This window comes from Miniopterus natalensis, chromosome 18 (genome assembly GCF_054644295.1).
Source record: "Miniopterus natalensis isolate mMinNat1 chromosome 18, mMinNat1.hap1, whole genome shotgun sequence".
Classification (NCBI taxonomy): domain Eukaryota; kingdom Metazoa; phylum Chordata; class Mammalia; order Chiroptera; family Miniopteridae; genus Miniopterus; species Miniopterus natalensis.
Window position 1 is genome coordinate 4,480,770 of NC_142098.1, and position 17,515 is coordinate 4,498,284.

Genomic DNA, 17,515 nt, shown 5'->3' on the forward strand with positions numbered 1-17,515 from the left:
GAAATGGGGCTCATGGAGGTTAAGCACCAGCCACGTTCAAACAGCCTGTCGGTGGCGGGACCAGGAGTCCAAGGCAAGTGTGCCCAACTGTGGTTCCCAGCCCAGGTTCCCAGTACTGTCCTGTCTGCCACTGGTGAGACACCGGACCTGCCAGATGGAGGTGGAGGTGAATGACTTTATCTGCGATAGTCACACGAGTGTCCTTGGCACGGGTAAGATGAGAAGACCAACTCGGGAACGTAAACAACCCTGCTCATTTAAATATTTTTATTTACAGTCTTTCCCGTCGTCATTATGCTAATAAGATCATAAATACAGACACCTGAGACATGCACCACACCCACAAAGGAACAAAATTTACAGCACGATCAAATGAAGAACCCAATTACCGTACGCAAAGTGCTTCAAAAGGACCCGAGACACAGACCACACTTATCTGCATACTTCCCAATAATTACCAAAGGATTCATAGTTTATAAATAATACTCAACATTCCCCCTTTTCTTGTCTAGGCCAAATTTCACATTTCAGTTAATCAAGGGAATGGCCGACCCACACCTAACACTAAAGGCAGGTCACATGGCGTCAAAGTGGAACCGATGGGCTTCCTGTCGTTTCTCTCTGTCATCGGCTTTCTGAAAGAGAAGGTTAGGCCAGTTTATAAATGATAGGAAATGTCAGGAAAGACTCATTTCTGACATGAAAGTGGTTAATTTAAAAAAGCCCTCAGCAACGAAGAGATAACAGGTGTAATTTTGTAACAGTCTTATGCACTGTTTTTGACGTTTATGGGAGTGATTTTATAATTAATGATCCACTAAATTGAATCTAAAAACCAACAAGAGATGTTCCATAAATGCTTACTTTGTTACTATTTATTATTTATTTGAAAGCAGGATTAACATGAGATTCTGTAAGGACATAATCAACTATTACATTTCCCCATTTTCAACACTGATGTCAACAAGCAAATCTAAATTGATTATATTAAACTATATTAATTATTTTGGGGTTAACCCATTGATTTAGCAGATATTTATTGACTCTGCTCCCAGCAAAGTACTGTGCTGGTACTGTGTGGGATTAAAAAGACCCTCAGTTTTGTATTTTGGTTTCAAGGAACTTAAAGCTTAGAAAGAAAAAAGCCAAATATACTGAATAGTATTTCAGGATAAAGTGAAAAATGTTCCAGTGTTCTGAGAGAGATTACTTTAGGGTGGGTGAGGAAAGGGCAGTTTGGAAGGGCTAGTATTTCTGGCAGTCGGAGTAGCACAGGCTGCCATGGAGCCCAGCAGGCGCGTGGGTCACATGTTGGCACCTGGTGAGGCAGAGGTCGGCGAGGTGCCGGGTGGTCCACGGAAGGGCGGTGAGGCCGACAAGGGGGCAGTCACCAGAGGTCTGAGCAGGGAGTGACAGGGTAAGGCTGACCTTCATGCTGAGTAACCTGGCAGCAATGGGATGGAGGAGGGGCATTGGGTGGAATCGGGGACCAGGTGGGTGTGACGGAGCTGAGCGGAAGCACTAGCAGGAGTGGAGACAGCAGCAGGGATGCCGACGGAGCCAGAGTTAGGAGGGCGACTGATGGAGTCTTATAATAAGAAAGAAAGAAGAGTGACAAAGCTTGAGAGTCCTGGTGTTAAGGTGCTTGCCAGTGATCTAGGTACAGATGTCCCCGTGCCAGCTGGAGGTGGGGGAAGAGAACTTTGGGGAGAGAGGAAGGCTTGGGTTGTCTGAGTTAAGAGGCAGAGCCATGGTTTTGGATGAAATCGGCAGGCAAGAATAGCCCGGCATGGATGCCGTGGTTGGAAGTGGAAGAAAGGAGCAGCCAGGGAGAGTGAAATGGAGAGAGAGGCAGCAAGAGAGCCACCAGGTGCCGGGGAGGCCGAGCACACAGTGTATGTTAAAGCCCCATGTTCTTAGTTAGGCGGCGAGCGTGGGAAGCCCACGTTTCTACTGTAATCAGATCCCCTGAGAAATTAACCAAATTAATTTCCTTAATTTAGGTTTAGAGCTATGTAACATTTCAGGCTACGACCTGACAGTTCTGGACAAAGTACACAGGTCACCCTGGGTCTTGCCTCTTCCGTTGGTCTGAAAATGAACTGAGCACGTAATTTTGTTACCATATTTCTGATATGAAAGGAGTGATATTTTTGGAGAGACAAACCTATGAACATTTATCAGAACAAGGAGCATGCTCTTTTTCATAAGTTAAAATAGCAAAGATAACACCGATGGTAATTTTAGTTAACAATGACTGTGACGGGCATGACGATACAAAGGGAGCAGTGCAAAAAGAAGAAAGACTTTCATCACACAAAGGAACCCTTTTTGGGAAAACATTGTTGGGACCTGCTAGTTATGTACTTTATATTCATGTGCAACTAGGAATTAGCTTTTTCTTTCTTTTTTTACCCTCACCCGAGGTTATTTTTCCGCTGCTTTTCAGAGTGGACAGGAGAGAGAGAGAGAGAGACACACCGACTGGCTGCCTCCCGTGCTCCCCCGACTGGGGCCGGGGACTGGGCCTGAGCCTGCAACCCAAGTACATGCCCTGGGCCAGAATCGAACCCAGGACCCTTCAGTCCCCAGGCCGATGCTCTAACCACTGACCCATACTGGCCAAGGCTAGAAATTAGTTTTTTCAATTTATATCTAAACTAATAATTTGTGATGGCCTCTTTTCCTCCTCATTAGCATTGTATAAAAGTCTACATTTTTGGAGATTTGTTTTTAATTATTTAGGGTGTTACACTAAAGTGCAGAAATTGGTTTAGTGCAAAGAATACTTGACAGATGGAAGATGGGTCACTTCATTACTTCCCATTTCGACCCTGAGACGCTGTTACCCTGTGTGCTGACTCTTCTCAGAGAGCTGTCATCCCCGAGAAGAGTGTCCATGGCTCTCCTGGGAGATCGTGAACCCACTCTTTCAAAAATGATCCCCTTGGCCCATTTGGCTCAGTGGTTAGAGCATCGGCCTGAGGACTGAAGGGTCCCGGGTTCGATTCTGGCCAAAGGCACATGCCTTAGTTGGAGGCTCAAACCCCAGCCCTGGTCCCGGCACATGCAGGAGGCAACCAATCGATGTCTCCCTCCCTCTCTCCCTCCCTCCCTCCCTCTCTCTCTCTCTCTCCCCCTTCCATTCTCTGAAAAGCAATGGAAAAATATCCTCATGTGTGGATAAAACAAAACAAAAATGATGACCATTTTCCAGGCCATTCTGGCTTCTAATTAAATTTTTATACACCTGGCAATTTTGGGGTGATCACTTTATAACTATTGTACAACATCTATGATTTAAAATAGTCTTCTCCTGTGATTTGTAGGAATTGCTAAGAGACAAAGAATTTAAGGGGATATAAGAAATTATCATCAAGTAAGATGACATTATGGACAGAACTTGAAAAATCAGAAAATCTTACTCGTCATAAAAGCTTAAATATGGTGTTTTTAGAGCAGTATATTACTATGATAAATTACCCAAAGTTAACATGTCATTGACACAAACAAACCTTTTCCTGCCAGTGTAAGATGCCAATAATGGCCAGGATGAACACGCAGACGCCGATGAGCGCAATGGCTGTCAGCAGGACAATGTTACTTGGTGTGAGGTACAGCTTGGCACTCCAGCTGCAGATGAATACAGAAGAGTTAAAATGACAGTTTTAACTTAAAGATGAAATTCTATTGAGACCAAAAAGCAAAATAGCTAACTGATGAATCAATTCATCCATTCAAGTCATGCAGCCATCTATCCATTCATTATCAACAAAACAAAAGCTATTAAACTTATATATAGGACTAAATATTGATGGTCCTGCAGAGTTCAGATTTTATTCAGTGAACTGAAGTAAGACAGAATTTTATTTTTATTTTTTTGTTAATCCTCACCTAAGGATATTTTTTCCATTGCTTTTTACAGAGAGTGGAAGGGTGGGGGAGAGAGACATCGATTGGTTGCCTTCCGCATGAGCCCTGACCGGGGCCGGGGATCAAGCCTGCAACCAAGGCATGTGCCCTTGGCCAGAGCTGAACTTGAGACCCTTTAGTCCACAGGCCGATGCTCTAACTACTGAGCCAAACAGGCTAGGGCGTGAAGTAGGACAGAATTTGTAATGAGATGCTGTGATATTTTCCTTTGATCCTGTGAGAATTATTCTTAAACACATTTACCAAGGGTACTTTGGACAGTGTTAGATGTTTTCACATCTTGCTTGACTTGCTTAATTTGACACCTTGAACTCTATGGTTGTGTAGTCACAGGATTTCAGTAAGACTTCTCTACCATCTTTTTTGGGACCTCTGTTTGCAGATGTACTACGTCCAAGTGGGAGTAGTTAGACGGGGTGAGTGAAACTTGTGTCGTGGTGGAGGGCTCACATGAACACTTACGTGAGGCTTCTTATAGAATCATGCTTGGTCTGTCTGGGGCAGTGACAATGGACAGACTTCAGCGTAAACAGAATCAGGCCTTTCTTCTGAAATAGCCACGTGCCAGCACTTGCCCACCTGGAGAGCCTCAAATAGTCTACGTACCAGGACTGGGGGGGGGGTTCCACACTAATCACTTTTGTTCTCCCCAAAAGAGGTATTGGGTATATTTTCATTTCAGAAGTTTAATAAAGGCAAGATCATTATGATGAAGGGCAAGTAGCAACTGACTTATTTGGGGGATAATTAAAATTTATTGATCTATAAGTTAGTCTCTAGCCAGTAAATCTCAAAATACACCTCAAACTAAAATCAATTTGGTTTTTATTATGTACATAAATTTGGAAAGAACATTTCTTCAGAAAGAGCAAGAGAAACATGGAACATGTTGAGATTTTGGAAGAAACTCAGCAGCGTTTTCCAGAAATTCACAAGCAAGAGAATAAACGCTTGTGCACGGAGGTGAGCTGTTCTCGCCCTTTCCCTGACTACTGGGGGATGTGTTCTACTTGTGAAAGCTTTCATGAAAATGATCGATGCTTACCAAAAACATCAGCATCCTGAAAGTTTAGAATTTATAGCTAATAAACTGAAGACGGATTTACTTAAGCGGAATATGTATAAATCCCTAACTAGTTAACCTGCTGTTTTTCTGATAAGGTTTAATTTGTTCTTTGAGTGAATGTCAGGGACTTTTGTGTCGGTGTGTCCAGCAGTTGGGTCTGTTAGAGGGAACTCAGTGCTGGCTCTCCTGGGAACACAGCAGGAAGAGAGAGTTTTCAAATGATGCAACTGTGTCTGTGACTCAGAATCGATGGCATTTTACCAAATTCAGTTCCTGCGGACGTTACCTTCGAGGAACATCGTGAGGGTATGGGATGACAATCAGCTGGGAATTTGGAATGATCGCAGTCCACTCTTGCTTCCGTACAGACTGCAAAAAGAATTGACGAGCACACTTATAACAGGGAGTACATTTTGAAAACACACCACTCTAAACAACTAAGGAACAGACAAGTGCTCTTTTGATGAACTGAAATCCTGGGCAAGGATTAAGCTAAATTTACATATGCTAAGCCCCAAACAGGGGTCCTGTGGCCTGTTGGCAAAATGTTTTTGATCTTTTCAGGGAAGGATTACATTTCATCTCATGGCTGCATTAATTCAACAAATATTTATTGAATACGCTTACGTAGCAGTCACAGTTCAAAGTGCTACATACGGATGCTGCTTGGAGCTCACAGTCGAGGTGAGTCTGACAATAAGCAAATTAAACAAATTATGTGAGAAAAAGCAGGAAGGAGCGCTAGGAAGTCATGAGGTTTATGCACAGGCGGCAGGAAGCGCCATCTTCAAGTTATGAAGTGCTCTCTGAGGAAAGGTTAGCGAGGCCACCACCAATTTCCTTAGCTCTTTAAAGGGAATAAAAATATCTGAATTATTGCAGTTCAATTCAATTGAATTTAAATGTTTGAATAATGACTATTAAAATATAGATCAGTTGTAAGCAAGATACACTTCTACTCGCCTTCTCTCCAGCTGGGCGGGGAATACCGACATGAAGGTGATCAAGGAAATTCGCACTTCGACCTAAGCCAAGTACGTTGTAGGGTAGCTGCAGAGCTAGATGTGCTGACTGGCTCAGTTGTCCAGCTAAATTTATTTAAAAAAAAACAACAAAAAATATCTGGAAACACTGCTCTCATCAAATATTAAAATCATAAACTGTTAAAAAGAAACAATTTCATGAAGCAAATCTTTTGTTCCTGTTGGCACCACAATTTCTCATTTTCTCTCCTTGTTTTTTCAGAATCTGACTCATTTGCATCTGTGCAGATGGGGTTTCTAATTGCTAAACAGCTGAATAATTTGTAAACTTTCTTATAGTTTCTCAGACTTTCTGTGTTTTGTAATTCATTCATTCACTCAATCATGCAATTTTTGTAATTATATCAAGAGGATATACCAGTTGCTGCTTAGAGCTATTCTATATCTTGCCCTCTCCCTCCTTCTTTTTCTTACATGTCAGTGAGAAAAAATTATCATCACTAGCTAAGCCTCCCCCCACCCCAATATCTGTCAGCTTGGCTCTTCCTGTCAGATCTTTAGTTGATGTGAGATTAAGGAAAGGGAACAATTCCTCTTGCAAAAATCCATTCTTTCAGAGAAAAAGAATGTCATGGAAATTCTAGGAGGGCATTTCCACACTTTCCATTTTCTTTTGTTATCAATTTATGTTTTCTGACACAAAAATATGCCTGATTAATGTTTGCTCAAGCTAAAAAAAGACAATACCAGCTAGTCCTGGAATTTTTTTGGTACGGTTTAACATGTATCTAAATTAAAATGTAAAGGAGTAATTTGTTCAAATTGCGTATATGCTTATTAAGTTTCCTTGACTAACATCATATATTAAAGTATTTGATTATAATTGTTTTATCAATTTCTCCTTGAATTAATCAGCTTTTGTTTTATGTTTCTATGCTGAAGCAGTAGTAAGACTTAGAGTTTTAAATGTGTACCATTATCTAAAAAGGAAACTCACTCTGGTATATTTATGTGGGGCCATCCTATATAACAAGAATGGCCATATAATGAGTTCTGCTTTATTCTGGGTCCATAAAAATGGAGAATAAAAGCAACTCTGTTTATACTTCTTCATGGTTAGGACTCCAGGCGTCTCAGAGAAGCACATTAATCGTTAGGGTTGCTCTTCTTATTGAGAGAGTTGAAATGATCACAGTGATCTGGATCTCCTCTCTAACCATCTGTCAAAAGCACACCCTTTGCTTACTCTTATTTCCTTTTTGTCTTGATTGCATTTCCCTTTATTATATATTCAAAAGTATAACTAGAGTTTTTCTTTATGATCATATATCAAACTATACCTATGTAAGATTCCAGCTTCTATTCCACTAGGAAAAAAAAGGGATTAGATTAGGCTGTGGATTGATTTCCTAATTTTCACTTCTACAATGAGCTTTGCTAACTAATTTACCACTTCACAATCTGATCAAGGTAACTCATGTAATTTCCCTCAATCTCTGTTACTTCAACTGAAAAATAAAGATGAAGATTTGGCTCCGAGACAATAGGGATATATGAGGAATTAATGTTAATATATTTGCCATGAGGACCTTTTATAATCTACTGATGTAAGTCTACAGAAAGACAAGTGTAAGACACAGAGTGAAGATTTTATAAAGGGTAAAACAGAATAACTTCTGTCATCTGTACCCTGCCAATACATTGACTAAAGGTGTTTCTGTGCATTGTGAACTTGTACCCAGTCTTACCTGAGCCATTTTTTGGATATCCATTTGCATCCACAGTTGTATACATGATATAAGGCCCAGGCTGATTTACTCCAAAGGGCTGCAATAAAAAGGAATAGTTAAACCTTGAAAAGTAAGTGAGTCATTTTATGGGACATTCCTAAGATCTAATATTGTCTATTAATTACAGTAAATATTTTAAGCAGTTCTCCCCAGAGAATTGTCACTATTTGACTGTCTGGCAGCTCCCTGAGAAGCTCCATTCTCAGCATGTCTTTATTTCACCAGATTGAGAGCTTGCTCTGTGAACATCCCTATCAAACTGGACTGTTTGTTGAAAACAATCTTCAGCAATTGTTTATACTGATGCTGCCTGAGGCTGTACTATCAGTTTGGGCTAATGAGATGTTGACCAAATCTTAAATGTAAAAATGCAAATGAGATGTTCAAACAGGGCTGTGAAAAGTTCTGACATATTCCTGGGAATCTAGTAGGCCACACACAGATGCAACACTGTTCCCAGACAAAAGACCTGAGAAGGCCCTAATCTCTCACCTAACTGTTCATTTAAGGAAGCCTCTCTCTAATCAATCACTGACCATGAAGCTGAGTACAGATGCCAATGGCTACACACAACAGACTGTACAGTATCAGACCAGGAAAGTCATGAGACAAACAGCAACAACAACAGACCCAGGATAGCGATTCCCAGGGTTAACACATTGTTTAAAATGTCTGGTTTTCAACAAAAAATTACAACGCACACAAACAGTAAAGTATAGGCCATACAAAGGAAAAAAAGATAGTAGTTAATAGAATCTGAACCCAAGGAACCCTAGATGTTTGACTTAGGCTGAAATTCGAACTCAGCTATTATAAATATATTTAAAGAAGTAAAGGATATCATGTCTGAAGAACTGAAGGAAATTATGAGGACAATGTCTGACCAGAATAGAGTAGCAATAAAGAGGTGAAAATCACATGCACAGAAACACCCCACTTCTAGAGAATAACAATTCACTAAAGTGAATTCTAGTGAGTTAAAAATTCACTAGAGTGGCTCAACAGTAGATTTAAATTGGCAGAGGAAAGAATCAACAAGATTGAAGATGATACCATCTGAGAAGCAGAAAAATGAAGAACATAAAGAAAATAAACAGAGCCTGAGAGACATACATTGGTGGTCTGGGAACCCTTCTCTGAGGACCCACTGATCTAGTGGGACTACTCTTTGTGCATATTATAAAAATTGGCTGCTTGGGAGAGTATTTAGTATAACCTAAACCTTTGTATAATAACTGGAATTGACTGAATACAAGAGAATAGAACCATTAATTCAGTTGAGTCACAAAAAACAATAAAACGCCTCTCACTCTTTTCAGTTGCTTTTAGTGGTGCATTTTTTACATCAGTGATGCTCCCTTGTCAACCAATACAAAAACACAAAGGAGTGAAGTCAGAGTTCACAGAACTGAAGTTTCACAGAGTTGAAAAGCAGAGAAATATCTGAGTTGGGATTATTAAGATGCTTTCTGAATTGTATGATATAATCTGTAATATTTATATTTATTTTAATTTATTTAGCTCTAAAAGGTATGACCTTAAAGTACTTATTGTGTAACTGTTTTCACATAACCTATACTATTATTACATCAGTATTATCAATTTTTCATCCTTTACTGTAAACTAAGACAGCAAGACTTAAGGTTGTCTGTCATATAGGTATATAAGTGACATGTAGGATATTAATGGAATGTGAGTGGGAGCAGAATTGCTTTGACCAGGAAAGAGGCAAGTGGAATATACCAGAAAACATAGATATTTCAGTATTAACCTATATAAGAACTTATGAGCAAATTTTAATTTTCAAGGGACATATCAGAGAAAGAATAACCATGAAGAGGGAGCTGTCTTATACTGAGCAGTAAATGCAGAGTATTTCAAATGAAAGAATCCTGTCATTTATGCACTGTCACAGAAGATAGTTTAAAAGGATATGGAGGGAACATCTCAGAAAAGCAAATTTGGGAGTAATCAGTGTCCAAATGGCAAGAAGCCATGGGAGGGGTTTAGATGACTTAAAGAGTATACATAGAGAAGAAAACCTAAAATGGAACCCTGAGAAGTACCAATACTTAAAGGATGGGTAGAAGAAAAGTCCATAAAGGAATCTGGAAGAATTGCCAGAGATGTAGAAGGGGAGCGAGGAAGGGAGAACTGTAAATAAGCCTCAGACTCTATTTCTTTCTTTAGGGAGACAAAAGATGAGTGGAGACAAAAGATAGTAGAGGAAAATTTTGCCTCTGACAGCACAGTTAACACAGCCTAACTTCTAGTAACAGTAAACACAGCCTAACTTCTAGTCAGATAAATATAAAATCTCATCATAAAGGCTTATCTACCTTAGTTTCTTTCATCCAATGCAGCATGTCTGGCTTTCAAGAAAAATAATCTTTTTTTTTTTTTTTTTAGTATATCTTTATTGACTTCAGAGAAAAGAAAGGAGAGGGAGAGAGAGAGATAGAAGCATCAATGATGAGAGAGTCATTGATAGAGCCCGCAACCCGGGCATGTGCCCTGACCGGGAATCGAACCCTGATCGCCTAGATCCCAGGTCGATGCTCATCTGCTGAGCCACGCCCGGCTGGGCAAGAAAAATAATCTTAAGGCATGCTAAGAGGCACAAAACAAAGTCTGAATAGACAAAGCAGACATCAGAACTAGACTCAGATATACAGGATGTTGGAATTATCAGACCAGAAATTTAAAATAATTATGATGAATATGTTAAGGGCTCTAATGGAAAAAAGTAGACAACAAGCAAAAGCAGATTGTTAATGTAAGTAGAGAGATGGAAACTCAAAAGGAAATGGAAGAAATTTAAAAAAACTAACAGAAGTGAATGGTTCTGATGGGCTCATCAGTAGACTGGATACAGCAGAGGAAAGAATCAGTGAACTTGAAGATATAGCAACAGAAACCTCCAAAGAGAAAATGCAAAGAGAAAAACAAATGAAAAGGTGAAACAGAGTATGCAGGAACTGTGAGACAATTACCAAAGGTGTAACATATGTGTCACGGGACTACCAGAAGGAAAAGGCGAGAGAGGAATGAAAGAAATATTTGAAATAATAACATTAGATTTTCCTCAAATTGGTGACAGACATGAAACCACAGATGCAGGAAGCTTAGAGAACACCAAGCACGACAAACACCTAAAAACTTACACCTAGGATTATCATATTCATCAGCAGAAGCTCAAAGAGGAAACCGTGAGATTAACCAGAGAAGAATGGGAGAGAAGATGTCCAGGAGTCCATATGAGACTATGACACAGCTATAAATGCTCACTTGAGGTTGGAGATTATGAGTCAGTTCTGGGTCAACATGCAGGGCTCCATATTTTTCTTCATAAATGCCCAGGAGCATAGGTTCTGAGTGAGTGAGATAGACAGCTGGACTAACACAGGGCTGCCATTTGGCCATGCATATGCAGCTGGAGGAGAGTGTTGTAAAGGTAGTGGCAGAAATGGTAAATGACATGCATGGGAACTAAATAACGAGGGAGGTAAAGATAAGAGTAGGCTGATACAAATCAAGAGACTAATGGTTTTCAAGCTGAACAGATACAGTTAGAGTAACAAGAGTGAGAAGACTAGAAAAATATGTGGTAGTCAGAAAGTTGGATACATGGCATTGAGATTTCCAAAGTAAAACAGTTCTGGTAGATAAGGTCCAGAGTATGGCCAAGGAGTGAGTTGCTAAAGTTGGGTAAGAATGAGACTCTGGGGTTTTAAATGAAGATACAGGAATTTGGGTGGGATTGGTTGCTGACTTGAATAATTCTTCCTCTGTCCATATATCAGACAGGTTGCCTGAGTCAGGTGGGAACACGTAGGCAGCAGCAGAGCTACGCACTTGTGAATTAACTCAGATGGTGAAGAGTATCACATGACTTGTGTGTTTCCCTCTTAGTCTCACACTGGGTCATCTGCTATAACACTTTCTATTGTGATGTCAAAGCAACACGAACACACTCTTCCACAAAACAGGTAATTCTGTAGGCAGGCACACACTTGATATATGGAATACTGGGGCAGTACAGTGTGCATTTGTTGCTTTTAGGCTGTCATAAAATTGTGATCTATGATATCAGTGGGGAAGGAAAATGATATATGTGAAGGGCAGTTCAATAGGATCTGAACTCCAAAGAAAGCAATAAATGGATGAGTGGGAGGCGGATGCATCACCTGCAGAAAAGCGCCCAGGTGCTGGGCTGTGCAAGTAATCCCTGTGGGAACAGCTCTGCTCGCTGGGCTGTACGGGGCTTCCTAAGTGATTCTACACTCCCTACGACACAGGCAGCCTTTACGACGAGCAGAATGGGAGCACTGTTGGTCTCAGATGTATAACCTCCCTTAATTATACAGTCTTTCCTATCAAGTTTTCCACTAGAACTTGTGGGTAAAACAAGTGGGCTCAGTTTCAACTCTCTGAAGTTCTTTACCTGACTACATAACGGAAGAGGCGCACAGCGCGCTACGGCCCACGAGGGGAAGGAGGAACAAAGGGTCTGGATGCTTCACAAACTGGGTAGGCGAGACTCAAATAACCAAGTTAATCTTTAGCCTGTGATTAATCACATCTATGCTCTAATTTTTTAAAATTACTTTATTTTTTATAGCAGTTTTAGATTCACAGCAAAATTAAGTGGAAAACAGAGACTGGACCGCCTGCCTCCCCTCCTCACTGCTCCCTGTCCATGTACATTATGATGATGATAGGAAGGCAAATGGGTCTTGCCAGGTATTCACATGCATTCACAGAGGATACGCTGATGCAATGTCCACACCTCGTCTCTAGGACTGAGGCACCGAGTCCCTGAGCTGTCCAAGTACTGGCTGCTGGTAGCACACAGCTGGGTTCCTACCTAGATTATGTTCTCAGTCACAGAGGGGCTGGCCTGTACAAACTACCTTCTTCCTGGGGACAGCCTACATGCAATGACTGGTTGAGACAGGAGTACAAAGGCCTGGCCCCTCTCCCTCAATGGCAGCCATCACTGAAGGACCATCCTAGCTTCACAGTTCCCCACGTATCGTTGACTAGTTCCTCCTCCCGCAAATCCTGCTTTCCTCACTAGTTCAGGGTGTTATTCCCAAATAGAGTCTAGATTAAATCTCTACATGTGTCTCAGATATGGGAGGCTCCCAGCCATATGTCAGGTGCTGGTAATGTAGTGCCTTAGTGGGGTAATGAGAGTATGGGACTAGGCAGAACACCTAGCTCTGCATTCTAGTTCACTGCTTAATAGCTCTATGACTGGACAATTTAATTTCTTTGAGCCTCAGTTTCCTCATCTTTAAATGGGGGATAATTCCTTATAAAACAAAGGTTACCATGAGGACCCAAGCAGGGATATACACACACACACACACACACACACACACACACACACACACACGCACGCACACTTTCAAATATAATGTAATATTTTTATTATAATTTACACGAATAGGCAATTTCAAAAACCAAGCCTAATTATTTCCACATTTTGTTGTTTCACTGAAACATTCCATTAGACAGCAAGTCAATATTAAGACTATACCAAAAAATTCATTGAAGAAATTCATAGCTCAACCCTGTATGATATACCAAGTATACAAAGATGACCGTTCTTGACCTCAAGGGATTACAGTCTAGTGTGGAGAGACATTAAAGATAACAGGTAAGTCTGGACAAGTATTTACATGCCTAAATCACAGTACTGCATGGAAATAATGGAGGGGTGGCATTTTCCAAAGGACATCAGAACAGGCTTTCTGAAGGAGGTGAGACTTGAGGTGACAAATCTTTTAGGAAAGGTACTTCATTCCCAGTAAAATTTTCTTGAGCACTGAAGAAATACTTTAATCACTTTTAAAGAGCAATAATTTGATTGTAACCTGTAAAACTATTTTGTGTGTATCTATCATGCAAAGAATTTTCTCAGAAATATTTATAACTGAAAGTTTACTTACTGTTATCTTACGAGGACAGTCATTAGAACAGAGACCACTAAGAACTGTGGAAAAATAAAGAAAAGGCTATTTGTTATTACTGATATAATGTAAACTTATATTTATTTATTTTGAAAAGATATCTTTATTGATTTCAGAGAGAGGAAGGGAGAGTGAGAGAGAGAGAGAAGCATCAATGATGAGAGAATCATCATTGATTGGCTGCCTCCTGCACTCCCCCTCCTGGGGATCGAGCCCACAACCCGGGCATGTGCCCTGACTGGGAATGGAACTGAGGTCTCCTGGATCCTAGGTCAATGCTCAACCGCTAAGCCACGCCTGGCCAGGCTAACCTTACATTTAAAGTAAACTCTTACTGTCTCACCTAACATCTATTAATATGCTCTTTTGGTTGATGATCACAAGCAGAAACCAATTCAATTTCTTTAGATCTGAGTAAATTAAATTTCTGTTGTTCACTTTACTCTGATATTTCAAAAGCCGTTATTAAGCAGTCAAGATGCTGATATACAGGTGAGATGATTATGTTTACATCAAGCTATATCTCTTGTTGGTTTTATTTCCAGTTCGTTAGCTAAATTTCAAGGACGACTTAGAATCTGAAAAAAGTGCTAAATGCAAACCAATTAAAATGTATACTGAGAAAAACAAATAGAACATTTAGTACTTTATATCTCAAATTAGACCTTTCCCACTTATACAGTCAAAGTTTCTAGTCACAGATTTTGGGCACATTTGATAACTATTATAGAAAACATAACTATAAAATAATTGGTAAGTCTACAACAAATATACAAAAATAATGACACATTTATTCTGTAATCACCCAAAAGAAAAGGTTAGATTGCCTGAACAGTCTTTCTATAAGCAACATGAGTTTCGAAACAAAACTGTACCCCTGCTAGTGCACGTGACTGAACCCATGTAGATACCATGCGCTATTAAGTATCCTGTACGTTACACATTAGGGAGCTGACAGTTCTGCTCAGTATGCACAAATCATTTCATTAGCTATGAACACGTGTTAGTTCAAATATATCCATGAGAAAATGGGTTCTTCTATTTACTTACCTTCTGTGACTATAAAATGACAATTGTTCTAATAGAAACATACTTAGGCTGGGGCTATAAAGTACAAAGGCACTAAGAAATGAGCGTGACATATTTTATCACGAAAGAAGACAGCTGCTCGTTCACACTGAGTACATTAATGTAATTAATTTAATGTTTACATTAAATACAGCTTGAGGGAACAGTGGAGTAACTGTTCGATACTAGCAAAACAGTTTTCAGTGTTTAAGTTTCTTATTCCAGGCAGTGACTGGTTCTCACTCTTTTATTCTCAAGGTTTGTTTTGTTTTGTTTTTTGGTTCATCTTCCCTCAACTCTAGACAGACATTAGTATTTCTTTTCCATTTGTACCATGATGATTTTCATAAACCTTTATTTAAACCTATTTTGCTGACCAGTAATTATTGCCTACAAGTCTGTTTTTAACCAGCATGTAACTCTGCATCATTCTATCATCTTCTCAGGACCTAAGCCAACATATCTGCTCAATCAATACTTGCTAAGGCAAGAGAAGGGTGGATTATTCAGTAAATGGTGCTGGGTGACTGGCCACCTGGAGGGAAATAAAGTCAGACTTCAACTTACAGAAATTACACTTGGCAATGACCCAAATAATAGAACTTTTACACTTTAATAATGAAAAGACAATCGATTTAAAACTGAACAGGCATTTCTCCAAAGAAGACAGAGGGACAGAGTCATGGGAAGATGAGCAGCATCATTCTCAAGCAGGGCATTCAAACCCAACCCACGGAGATGCATGCTGCTCACAATACCCAGGTGGAAGCAACCCAGATAAATGTCCACCAACAGAGGACAATGTGGTCTATATACACTGCGAAGTATTATTCAGCTTTAAAAAGGAAGGAAATTCTAACACATGTCACAGCATAGATGAACCCTGAGGACATTATGCTGAGTGAAATAACAGACACAAAAAGACAAATACTGTCTGATTCTACTTATATGAGGTACCCAGAGGAGTCAAATTCATAGAAAGTAGAATGGTGGTCACCGGGAGTAAATTCATAGAAATAGAATTACTTCTGGGTTCTATCTTAAGGCTTTGCTCATGTACAGCGAAACTACCTCCAGAAAGGTAATTAAGCTTCATTTTAGCAAAATTCTTTCATTGGTCTTTTGGTGAGTGCCAGGCTCTGCACACAGATCTGCTTTCACGTGTGCTCTTTCTTTCTTCCTTTTTTTTAAAAAAATATCTTTATTGATTTCAGAAAGAGGGAGAGGGGGAGAGAGATAGAAACATCAATGATGAGAGTTGTCATTGATTGGTTGCCCCCCGCACACCCGACTGGGGATCGAACCTCAATCTCCGGGATCCTAGGTTGATGCTCCATGCCCACTAGGCATATGTGCGCTTTCTTAAGAGTCACAGTACGACTGGGAGGTAAGTCCAGTGGCCCCATCCCCTTTTTTCAGAAGAGGAAATGGAAGCCTGGCCATGGCATCACTCAAGGCCACAAAGCACATGGACTTCTTCTGAAAGACCATGTGACCACGAGACACTGACTCATTTAGGAAACACGTTACCCTGCTTTCATGGAGATGGGAAGTCAATGAGCCATTGGATTACTTTAATTTTCTGTACAGGGGAAAATGTCTGTGTCTTGTTTAGCATATCTGAGAATATTTACTCAAAATTACATAATGGTCTCTTTCATTTTGTATATAGCAAGCTAAAAATTGGCTTGTATCCTGTATCTATTTTTGTTTTTAACAAGACTTCCTTTGTCAAATTTGAATTTTCACATTGTAGCAATAGGAACAAAATGATAAGACTTAAATGTATCATATATATGTCATGGATATATATTACACATAGATGCCTTTTAAAAAGAGGTAGCTACACAATACAAGTAGAGTATGCATTCCTTTGGTTTTTACAAGATTCAAGAAGGAACGATATTAATGCTTGAGCTTAATTAATATTCTGCTTGATAATACTGTGTGTTTTTTAATCCTCACCTGAGGATATTTTTTTCCATTGCTCTTCAGAAAGAGTGGAAGGAGGAGAGAGAGAGAGAAACATCGGTGTGAGAGAGATACACCAATTGGTTGTCTCTGGCATGTGCTCCGACGGGCCGGGGATCGAGCCTGTAACTAAGGTACGTGCGTGCCCTTGGCTGGAATTGAACCTGAGACCTTTCAGTCCAAGGGCCAATGCTCTAACCACTGGGAGAAACCACCAGGGCAATAATATTATTTAATTAGGAATTCAGAACTCCCAAATACTATTGTAAAGGTGAACATGTTCTGAGCCTGAAATAGTATTTTACCTACAGAACCACCTGAGCCTTCCCCGGGGACAGGTGCATAGTGCTGCATGGGCACGGGGCTCTATGAGGCTGTGCTTAACATAAGCAGAGGAAAAGATCTTTAGATACTTTCAGTAATTATGCTGCTTATATTAAGGAATACTATAGAAGAGGGAAATTTTTTTCTTTTAGCTTTGTCTTTGTCACTAAATCCCTCTGTGACCCACCTTTTAGTATTCCCATCAAAATTTTTTTATTTTATTAACTCAAGAGAGGGAGAAGGTAGTAAAGTGTGCACGTGAGTGGGTGTATCCCTTTTCTCTTTTGATGTTCTACAGTAGGCTGCTTTAGTTTTGTAATCAGGAAACAGAACAAAATAAATACCAAACCAAACTTGCAGCTGACAGCCTGCCTGTGAATGCTAAGACAGGACTGGTACACA

General features: G+C 40.0%; 1 protein-coding gene across 1 annotated transcript in view; it reads right to left on the bottom strand.

Annotated features, from left to right (window-relative positions):
• Positions 1 to 252: 252 nt before the first annotated feature.
• Positions 253 to 17,515, bottom strand: part of ITFG1 (integrin alpha FG-GAP repeat containing 1) — an 83,426-nt gene continuing 66,163 nt past the window's right edge. Inside the window, exons 13-18 of the mRNA XM_087827172.1 lie at positions 13,730 to 13,773; positions 7,731 to 7,809; positions 5,963 to 6,087; positions 5,286 to 5,368; positions 3,516 to 3,633; positions 253 to 635 (exon numbers count right to left, since the gene is read on the bottom strand). Coding sequence (XP_087683298.1) covers positions 576 to 635; positions 3,516 to 3,633; positions 5,286 to 5,368; positions 5,963 to 6,087; positions 7,731 to 7,809; positions 13,730 to 13,773 — 509 coding nt within the window. The 3' untranslated portion in view covers positions 253 to 575. The remainder of the gene's footprint in view (positions 636 to 3,515; positions 3,634 to 5,285; positions 5,369 to 5,962; positions 6,088 to 7,730; positions 7,810 to 13,729; positions 13,774 to 17,515) is intronic.